Genomic DNA, 11,538 nt, shown 5'->3' with positions numbered 1-11,538 from the left:
TATCAATTCAAAAATAAGCTATATGTTATCAAAGAATTTAAAAAGCTCCCTGCACTATTTTTCTGACGCGGATGCTCTATTTTTTGTGAAGGTCGATTATCCGTTTCAGCCATTTTGTTTAGCTATTTGTCATATGAGAAAGGATTCCCCCTTGTTTTAAGCCCTGCAATTAATATTTCGGATATAGTTTATCCACCATAGCATGCACTATATATCGAAACATATGTTTTCTTAGCTATGGCTGACAAGCGGAAGCTGCAAGGTGAGAATATTAGCTGCTTATATCTGAATTGGAATCTGTTTTCTGGAAAAGAAATTGCACTTTTCCTTCGCAGGGTAATTTCCAAATTTCGGGCCTTCCAGATTTAACTTTCAAACTGTTGAATATGCATGCAATCTTTCGTTTTCAGCCAGATTGTCTTTATGCTGATATGTTTTTATGGTAATATAATGATACAAGACATTCTCATAGGAACATGAATTAAATTTGACATGCATGGTGTAGTCATAATAATAGATGGAGGTAGATCTGAATCCACAAGATGGATATGATGTCATAACATAATAAACACATGTCAGCTACATTTTACTCAATAATAATGTAAATATGTTTTCTTTTGATACATTTGGGCCAGAATATTAGAACAATTTCTATCTGAACAATATCAGTGCTAAGGTTAATAGCACTAGTTTTCTGCCATCTGTTTGGTGACAGTAGCTGGTGTAGCCCTGTGTCAGTCACATCCATAGATAGACTCTTTTTATTTATTTATTTTTTTTTTTTTGCAATCTGGCTTGAAGCAAGAAAGGAAGTGTATACAAGAATAAGTAAACAGTGAATTTAATGTCTGGATTATAAGTCAAACTCCAGAGATTTATTTACTGTGCAAGTTATTCATCAGCTTAAATATTATAGGCCGGCATGTTTGAAAGGACAAGTAAAACTATAGACATCTTGATCTATAATAGATTAGGCAAATTTTATTTATAGACCTATTTTTTTAGACTGTACATTGTATAGATTTTGTATTTAAATGAAACCCTTTAAGTAAGCCATAAAACACATACCTGTAGTATTATATACGTGTAATGCTCATTAGTAGTTAGATAATAAACCTCATCTCTCAAGAAGTAAAGAACCTTTACGATTCGCACTTGACTAATACACTGTAATATGAATGTCCATATCAATTTTGATAAAAACACTGCTTGATTAACTTTACTGAGTGACAATATTTGTAGATAAACTAAAGTTGTTTCGCTCCGTTGGGCTGGGTATGTTTAATTAGGTGAAACTAAAGGCATCAAATCGTAGCTAAAAACACAATCTGATTAAAATACAGATCTGTATTTCGTTTTTGTATACCGGTACATTCGATGACCTACACTACATGAAGATCTGACCGGTTGTAGTGGATGGTCGTGTCAAGGGTCATACAAGCATCTTTTGACCCTATAACGTCAGACATTGACGAATCCTTCATTTCAACCAGAACGCGAGTTATATAACAACTCTTCCAGATCCTTAGTAGTGTTGTGAAGACAAGTAAAATGAAAGTTTGAACTATAAAAAAAAACAAACACATCACAGTATATCTCAACAATTTTAGCTACGTTCTCGTAGCTAATTAATAATAGTAAGCAAAAATGCCAATTAATTTAAAGCATTTTGTCAGTATTCTTCTCTTCAAAGTTCAATTCACACTGTTTAGAAATATTCAGAATGATTTCATGAACGTATGATTAATTACTAATTATCTATGAAGAGTTAACTTAATTAACTCCATTTTTTAAGTTTCGACAATAACATGTTTTATGCAAAATTCAAAGTAAAAATGTTGCCAGGGTAAAAATCATTGGATAACTTGTTGTTTTTGACAGGTAGCCGTCTGGGGAGTACATGACGATGTGTCAAAAATAAGTTTTCATGTTCAAACCAAGTCTTGGCCTTGAAAGTGCCTTGTAATTTTCAAGACTTGTTTCCCTTGTCAGTTGTTTTGATGAGATGGACAACAGGGTCTCACAGTTGAAAATCAAGATAAGAGTAGGCTGTACTTACTGTTAGCTATCTGTCATCCGCATGGAAAATCTTTTTTCATTGCACACAGCTGGTGCAGGAAAACAAGATGTTAAACTCCATTTCATTACATAGTTTTGGACAAATAAGCTTATCTTTTTTTATGAATTTTTCATTTTAGGTGAAATTGATAGATGCCTTAAAAAAGTTCAGGAGGGTGTAGAAACATTTGAAGATATATGGAACAAGGTACTTAATAATTGATGTGTTCTATTAATTTCAGTTTAAGTGGCTGACTGTTGAACGAGGTTTAAATATTGTGATTATTACATTAACAGTAATATCAAATATATGCTTCTTTCGATTATGGTATGGTATAAGTATGTCAAAGTAGACAGTAACATCCTAAACTGCAACAAGTGAACTAATTTTAATTATTATTATATGCTTATTTAGTTTTTTTGTCGTAAGACTCCAATCGTAAGTTGTTAGATTTTATCATATCTTACTTATTAATTATCTTTTTAACATTATTTATAATACAATCTTATGTCTGAGCTGCTTTAAAGTTTTTATTTCTTATTTAATGTATTTTTGTCTTTTAGCAAAATTCTGCAAGTTTAAATCAAAAAGAAAAATATGAAACTGATCTGAAACGGGAAATAAAGAAATTACAGGTACAGGCCACCCACCTATTATTATTCGCATGTTATCAGTAAACTTGTGATTTTACTGGCAACTGACCAAACCTGAACCAATGATTTAATTTTGTACACCATTTATTGACTCGGGTCTTGAACATTTCTTGTTGTAATAATTCTTCAGCATTTGAAAGAACTTGAAAGGGTTAATAGGTTATGTATATGTCATAACAATTACATGAAAACTTAACTTTATAATGTATCCTAGTATCTATTCACCCATTGACTGTGTTGAGATTTTTGTTATGAACTAACCGGGATTCTTCACTAGTTCTAAACTTAAAGGAGCTAATTCTGAATTCTTTGACATCTAGAAATGGACACAAATGGGTCGCAACACATATTAATGTAATATGAATGTATATAAGGCAATCGTTTCTGTTTTTACTGTAATGTCTAATCAGTTATTTTTGGCGAAATATGCAAAGAGTCAAAATTGAATGGCAATCTTTGGCATCTGGTTATTCCAGTCTACACTGGTAGTATTCTCCTGTGGGACGTGTCACTGTTCAATACAAATGGCACTCAAAAGTATTCTGGCACGTGATTTTAAATGTTTCATTATGTCTTAAATATTGGACATCAGAAACCAATCTTTTGATGGTAAGATAACACCATCAATGTTGATTTTAAATCTTATCATTAATTTTTATACACCCACATTGAGTCGACTGGCATGGTTTCGAATCCCCAGTTGTACGTGGCAAGGAGTAGGGTCGCCTGTCCAACCTCGTGGGTTTTCTCCGGGTCCTCCGGTTTCCTCCCACTGCTAAAGACCCCTATGCGCAAGCGAATTGTGTAAATAAAATTAAACCATATGTTAGTCCCAAAATGACCTAGCTTGTGTCGAGTGGACGTTAAACCCCATTTCTCTCTCTCTCTCTATCCCATTGAAATGATTTTGTAATAAAATCTTGTTAGCACTTTATAGGCTTCAGTTATGGTCAGATTGTTGATGTTTAGCTCACAGCTGCTGACTAGCATTATGCTTTGTTGTCTGGTAATTGATGTTTCATTGAATTATTACCCTTGTCATAGAAATCTATGGATTAAAATTATAGTTTGGCATCGTTTATTCATAGATATTCCCCGTGTCTATCATGACCTTAAAATTAACTAAAAAAAACTTACCGTACAGGTTTTGTATTTTTCGAAAAACTTTCATGAATACATGTTTCATAGCTACAGTAGTACAATGATATGGATTGTTTATCATAGTAATTTTCAGATTTATCCCTGCAATCTTTCTATAGGCAGCAGTTTCTGAGATTGTTATTAAACAGAACCATGTTTAAATTCTGTCACCAAAAGTTTTCAATCTGCACTTCAAAATGTTAATGTTCTGGAGAAATTAAATTCAGAACTTTATAACATAACATTCAAATGTTGACAGTTTACAAACTGCTTATCGTATGTTTATTTGGCCAGAATTCTAGTATCTTTGAAACAGATCTGTTATTTTTATTCTGTTTAATGTCCATTGATAAAACTGGGAATTCCTTTGTAAAGCCCTGTCACAAATAATTAAAAAATAATTGGCTGATTTAAAAGTAAATTTTGAACATTCTTGTCATAATCTCCATTTTTTGCCATTTTACTTATTTTAGCGGCAAAGAGATCAGATAAAATCATGGTGTGCCAGCAACGATATAAAGGACAAAAGTGCCCTTTTAGACCATCGGAAGCTTATAGAAACAGTAAGTGCTATTTTTGGGGGTTTTTATTTTCATAAAATGATGACGTCAGACATTCAGTTAACCAATCAGTGTTGATGTTTCTAGTGGGTTATTCATTGTTCTGTGCACCTCACAGACAGTAACAGACCGTTTCATTGGCTAATCCCTCACATCATCATGAATACGGGTTATATAACAACTCTTCCAGATCCTAGTGTAGTAAAGACAAGTAAAATGAAATTTTGAACTATAAAAAATGAAACAAAATAGGATCTGTGTTTTAATCAGATTGATATATAATGAGAGCTCTTATAGTAAGTGCAGGAGGACTGCACTACACACATACACAAAATACATAAGTCAATTTTACGGAGAAGACACAAAAAACACACAGACACTGCAGCAGCAAACAGCATAGGTAATAATGATAAACAATTGCAAGAAATCTGCAGAACTTTTATTTTATGAAATTTATTATTGTTGATTTATTTGTTAATAGCAAATGGAAAGATTTAAGGTTGTAGAGCGAGAAACAAAAACAAAAGCTTACTCAAAAGAAGGGTTAGGTGCTGCATCCAAAGTTGATCCTCAGACAAAGGAGAAAGAAGATGCAACAAACTGGTTATCAGTAAGTATTCCAAAACCCAATTATGCAAATAAGGTTGACAATGCACAAAATATTATATTCTCACATGGAGCCCAGTTACAAGATAAAGGTGATTAGAAAAGGCATGGGCAAATAAGCGTCCTGAAAATTAATTTACAGTGCACCTCTCAAATCTACTGTGGCTGAGAAAAATCATCGGGATTTTCCAACGTGGTTTCGTCTTGTCAGTGGGGCAGGACGGAGGACCAGACAAGAACTGCTGCCTAGTCGTTCGGATGGTCCCTGGTACACATTGGCGTGCACGTAAAACTTCCTTTAGCAGTTGGAATCGACATAAGAGTAGACCATAGTGCCGCTGCCCTGGCAAAATTTTCCTCATAGCACACTAGCCCGTCTTCCTTAGCCCAGTCAGAGCAGAATAGTAGGATGTTAAACCCCATTTCGTTTCATTTCTTAAATCTACTGGTCCCACTTTCTACCATTCCAAACCAGTTTTTTCCCAGTTTAGTCACTTGGTTTTCAGTCACCAACTGAGTAGTTTTAAACATGCTAGATCTTAAATTCTTATTCGGTGGAGATTTTAGCCAAAATTATAGGCTGCTCAGGCTTGTTTATATGCAGTCGATTTTTGTATTTTAGAGGAGAGCCGAAAAAAGCTCCCCTTAATGAACAAATTGAAAAAAAATCGCTCCCATAAAAAGGCTCCCCCAGTTTCGATAAGAAGAGTGATTTAGAAATTAAGGAAAGTGATCTGATATTAAGGAAAGTGATTAGTTGTATGTATGAGAAATGGTTCTGAAGATCAATAACTGCATGTAAGGGGTCATTCCTGGTTACATAAATGATAATAAACATCGTCTGCTAAATAATAGCACTCGTAGTCGTACGGTCAAGTCAAACTTCTGCTATCGTCTATAACTACATATAGGATTTCAATAGAAATGCTTGTCAACATTTCTAAATAAATATAGCTTGTATAAATTTTGTTTAAAAACATAACCCCTATTCAAAATATGCTCATAAACACTTGACAATTCCATCAAAATATACTCTTCAAAAAAAGTAGGGGATATTTAGAAACAATACAAAACTGCTGAAATGCACTGCTGTTTTTATTAGCAGTAACCAGTATATGTTAATAACAGGCCAATTGCCTACATATGAACATAAACAGTTCATATGGGCTGCTTATCTGACGGCCTCATTTCACTCGCAAAGAGATACACCGTCAAAAGTGGAAATGGACGTTTTTTGATTTTTGTCTTAATAATGAGTAATTGCTCCACCAATCCTCAGACATTCAGCAATTCGTCGTGGCATGCTCCTAATCAACCGTCCAATCACGATTTGGGGCAATCTGACCCACTCCTCTTGCAGTGCCACGGCCAAATTAAACGTAACACACTAAAGCAAAGATAGGCTAAACAGTAAATCTTATGCAAGAACCGATAGGAAAGCAAACATGGATAGATAAACCAGCAGGCGGCAGTTTTCATCAACCCTTCTTTGAAGTGTCAAATTTGACAATGAACCCCTTCCACGGGTATGGTGCAATTGCGTGTCGCATGTGCAGCTAAGTGGTTCTGTTGGGGCGATAAGTTCTTCATCTGTGAACATACTCTCAAAGCATGTCAAATGTCCATGACTATTTATGATATCGCAACCTGCATAGGTATTTGCAATATTTATATCCTCTACTTTTGTTTGAAGAGTATATAATCTAATTCTTCCGGAATTATTCTCATTGGAAATTTTCACGTGCCATTTCTCGTAATTTCTCCCGTCTCGTGAGAGTTCTACTTTACTTTCTGTTAAATAAACCATTGATGCATGGGCACCATCTGTTTTTAGCAACATATTCATCAGGGTTTTATTACCATGTGGGAGGGGGGAGAATGGCCGAACGGTTAGCACGTGCACGCTTTATTATAAGGCCGGCATAGTATGTGACAATGAGTAGAGTCGCCTGCCCAACCTCGTGGGTTTTCTCCGGGTCCTCCGGTTTCCTTCCACTGCTAAAGACTCCTACGTGCAAGCGAATTATTGAAATAAAATTGAACCATATGTTAGGCCCAAAATTAACTAGTTTGTGTTGAGTGGACGTTAAACACCATTTCTTTCTCTCTCACTTTATTACCATGTGCGATCACAATAATATACACTAATGAAAATTATATGCATCATTTGTGTTAGTGAAACGAAAAAGTCTATTGAATTTCAACAATTTTTGTATATTTCTTTCAGAGTTAAGGCCCTTTTTCAGTTTGTAGCACCTTGTGAACCCCCAAAGTATGAAAATTATAATCTGACCTGTTACGAAATTGTCTTGTTAGGCTGACCTTAAAAATATCTTTGTTTCGCCTAACGCAACCGACTAACTAAAACCACCCCCGACTTAAATTATTTTATTGCACTTTTCCGCGATCTTTTTATTTTATTTTGTGTGTCAACCTGAATTATATTACGAGAGTTATTTCCCTTTACTATGGCTATGGTTTGATTCATTATTGAAACTGGTTGATCAAGACGAAAGCATCATAGGTGTCGCTTCTCAACAAAATAGTTGTATACGAAAGCACGTCCATTCCCACGAAATGATTCTGCCTCTATTTTTCTCGAAAACGGATATTGAATATCCGTTTTCGAGAAAAATGAAGGCACAACCCGCACGATCGTTAAAAAACGTGTTGAGGGAGTTTCAAACGTCAGTTTCTGGCAATTCGTGTGCGAGCCGTGCATCACGAAAAATCCCGATGTCATTGATTTGTTTGACAATAAATGAAGACGAATGTTTGCACCCGGAAAATTATCAAGCTGTCAAATTAGCTCTTAAAAAAAAATCTGAAAAAAACCCGACCTACCGACCCTTCTCCTCGATGGTGGGTCGGGTTTGGTGAAACAAAGATATTTTTAAGGTCAGCCTTAATTCCCCCTATAACTACAAAAGATTAAATATGCAACAACCCTTGTTGACCTCGGAAAATTTAGCTGCTGTGGGGAGTATGTTTCGTTGCCTGACAACCTATCTTTTACAATATCGTCTGTACAAAATGCAGAATGCTGCAAAATTTTCCATTCATGATATCTTTGTAAATACTGAACAGAATTGAACCAAAGTTGTTTTATTGAATGCAATTTATCATAAGTTTTAGGAAATTCCTTAGATTTAAAGGAACATTATACCATAACATGCTTACCCAAGTAAAATGGGGCTTGTCTTAAGTATAGTATAAGTGTGATGTATTTTATTTATTTTTTTAGAAAATGATAGAGGGATTAAAGTTACAACTAGATCAATTTGAAAGTGAAATAGAACAATTGCAAGGTCCATCCAAGAAAAAGAAAGCAGAAAGAGAAGTATGTTGGCATTGTTATAGAAAATCAACATTTTCTGTCTTGTGTATAATCTTTTAACCATGGCTCTTAGGTTATTACAGTGCATTGTCTCAATTTCTAGTCTAAATGTAGCGACAATTTTATACTCATTTTTTTCTGTTCATTATTGATAATAGTGAGACTTAAAAGCCCAGTCCATCAATTATTCCTCGAATTATAGCCCCTTCTTGGAATTTATAATTCCAGTAAATGTACATTGTTATTCATTAGAAATTTATGATAAAGAATAAGGCAATATATATGGAAGGTAGCCTTTACACAAGAACTTTTATTCTGTAATTCTTTTTTTTTTTTTATTTAAATATCTATATATTCTAAATGATAATAGGTTGTCACTGAATTATTTATTTTCTCTTTCATAGGAAAGATTAGAAAGTTTAAAAAACCATACAGATCGACATTTGTTCCATATAGAAAAATTAGAAACAATAATGAGAATGGTGGATAATGAAACACTAACGGTGGAAAAAGTAAGTTGTTTTATAAAGACATATCTATCTGTAGTTTTTATACCAAATTGGAAGGGGTTTTTGAAATACACCAAATCAACAAAACAGTGTTCTCAAATGCAAAGTTGAACTTTATGGTTGATATAAATTTGAATACAGTGCAGACAGTTGAAATTAGACTAGTTGAGATCAAAATAACACCCGTGAGCCTTTTTATCTAGTCCTTTATTAGCAAGCAGAATAAACTTTGTTAGCATGAACTAGATTCAGAATAGAGCATAATGGGTTCAATCCTTAATAATAAACTTTTTTTGTTAAAATTTTAGATGAAAAGCATAAGAGAAGATGTGGAGTATTATGTTGATAGCAATCAAGATCCTGATTTTGAAGAAAATGAGTTCCTTTATGATGATTTACAGTTAGAAGATTTAGGTACAGAATTTCCCATATGGTCTTACAGTTATTGATATGAGAATGTGAAATCCTGCCATTATGACCAATTGGGGGACTGATAAAGATAGGTCTTAGTGGAGTGGTCTTAATACTGAATTGAAATCCCAGGATACTTAAATAGTATAATGCTTTGTACTAAAAGTCCAGTACAGCCCAGTAATACTGGCTTTTAGCAATTTTAAAATATTTCAAGAACAATTTAAAAAATAATTTTTTATTTAAAGCAGTAATTAATTTATATGAATGAATTGAATGGTGGTGATAATTTATTCGTCATTACTGAATTCTTCACTATGTGCAAACTTTTCAATATCAAACTCCTTTTATACGGTGGTCCAAGAATCTTTACCTGTTCATTCAGTAAATGTGATCACCTCTAGAGCTAAATGACACTGATTAAATTTACTTTATATAATGAGTTGCATAAGTGCATCGGGTAATAAAACACTGCATCGAACTAGTGTCACATGACCACGCACAAAGAGTGATAGGTACAGCTTAAAATCTATCCTGTTGAAATAATGTGCCTTATTCTTTTTTTAGCTTTAATTCTAATGTCAGCATTGTTTTCTTGCTTTTTTCAGGTCTTTTAGCATCATCTCCTCCAAATGATGACATCATATTAACAGGAACACCAACATCCACGAATTCTAGCTCACCATCACCTAGTCCGAGTGTTATTGCCAACCATTCCAGTGTAAGTCTACTAAGATCAATTGTATACTCTCATTTGCTTATTGTCAATTCTAGCTCACCATCACCTAGTCCGAGTGTTATATCCAACCATTCCAGTGTAAGTCTACTAAGATCAATTGTATACTCTCATTTGCTTATTGTCAACATCAAGTGTTCTTGCTTGTGGAGTTTTCAAGAATTTTTTGTAAAATATGCTGAGATTGTTGGTTTGGTTGAGGTCAGAATGATAGAACCATTTATATTTGAAACTGGTATTATAATTTGAAGAAAGTTTTGTTTGTTTTGATATCTTGAAGTATTGTTTGAAAGATAAGGCAACTTATTTTAATTATATTTTTATTTGATTTTTATCAGGAGAAGGAGGAAAATGACAGAAAAAGGCATAACTCACAAGCAGAAAAGGTTAGTAAGATCGTTGTTTGAATTTTTGGGGCAGTATCTAATTTTTCACAGTTTAATCCATGCTACTAAAAATGTCTTCAAATTTATTATTGTTACCCACCTTTCAAAGAGAGCAGGGTACTTTCATAATGGGTCCCTCACACTTTTTGGACACAGGCTTGTGTTGAACAATATCTACTGGATACCGAATATTGATAAATTTTTAATTCATCATAACTTTGTGTAAACGCTGAAAGGAATTAAACCATTTTTGGACTGATGTTCCCTCTAGAGATTCAACTAACATAATATTATGGTTTGCAAGTGATTGACAGTCCTGCAGATGACAATCAGAGACTATAATATTTAGATATATATGAAAAGTAAAGTCTCTTTCTCCTCTCCCCCCCCCCCCCCAATAAACATTTTAGTCTTATAACAGGTTGTACAAATATGACAAAATCAAATCTATTTATTGTTTTTCTTTCATAGAAAAACAAAAACAACCAACAGATTTCTACTACACCATTACCTTCAAATAACAAAGTACAAATCACTCCCACTAAACAACAAAGGTGAGTAGGCTATTTTACTTTTAATAAAGATGGTAAGCTTTCCTTAAATATTTTTAATCAATATCATTCACATTTCAAATCACATGTCAAATTTTTACATATTTTAATCTGTATCCTTGCTTCTGGGACATGAAAATTGTCTGAAATTTCTAGTGACCCATATGTCAGTTAACACACTATAAAACGTACTATACTTATGATAGAAATTTCCATGTTTGATTATAAGCTTCTTTTCAAATATCATGAAGTTTTTGTCTGCGATATCACTTTGGTGGAAGCGGACGTTAAATAAAGCTATTTCACACACACTCAACCCGATTTTTATACGCCCACATTTTAGTGTGTGGGAATGTTATGACAACGCCATTGTACGTCTGTCCGTCCTTCAACAATTGGCTTGTTAACAGTATAGGGACTACAGAAGTCTTTGTTAGCTTCAGAAATGTTATTTATATCATAGTCTGAATTATTTATAATTACCACAAATTTTTTTAAAAAATAGGTGCATCTTGATATTTTCCATATTTTTATTCATATTAATTACATTCCTCAATAATTACCTGTCTTCATTTATATGATAGAAAATA

The 11,538-nt window shown here is 33.6% G+C and overlaps 1 protein-coding gene across 4 annotated transcripts in view; it reads left to right on the top strand.

The window, feature by feature from the left end:
- The first annotated feature begins 75 nt into the window (after nt 1–75).
- LOC126811799 (CCR4-NOT transcription complex subunit 3) overlaps nt 76–11,538 on the top strand; it is a 29,176-nt gene continuing 17,713 nt past the window's right edge. For 2 of the 4 annotated variants that reach the window (XM_050537716.2, XM_050537715.2), the window contains exons 1-11: nt 76–262; nt 2,199–2,266; nt 2,623–2,694; nt 4,326–4,415; nt 4,894–5,022; nt 8,263–8,358; nt 8,760–8,867; nt 9,173–9,278; nt 9,884–9,996; nt 10,350–10,397; nt 10,869–10,951. In XM_050537716.2, the coding sequence (XP_050393673.1) occupies nt 238–262; nt 2,199–2,266; nt 2,623–2,694; nt 4,326–4,415; nt 4,894–5,022; nt 8,263–8,358; nt 8,760–8,867; nt 9,173–9,278; nt 9,884–9,996; nt 10,350–10,397; nt 10,869–10,951 (938 nt within the window). In that variant the 5' untranslated portion in view covers nt 76–237. The remainder of the gene's footprint in view (nt 263–2,198; nt 2,267–2,622; nt 2,695–4,325; nt 4,416–4,893; nt 5,023–8,262; nt 8,359–8,759; nt 8,868–9,172; nt 9,279–9,883; nt 9,997–10,349; nt 10,398–10,868; nt 10,952–11,538) is intronic. The other 2 variants (XM_050537717.2, XM_050537718.2) reach the window with 2 other exon arrangements.

This window comes from Patella vulgata, chromosome 2, assembly GCF_932274485.2.
Source record: "Patella vulgata chromosome 2, xgPatVulg1.2, whole genome shotgun sequence".
Lineage (NCBI taxonomy): Eukaryota > Metazoa > Mollusca > Gastropoda > Patellidae > Patella > Patella vulgata.
The sequence above is the reverse complement of the archived record's forward strand: the minus strand, read 5'-3'. Positions and strand labels throughout refer to the sequence as shown.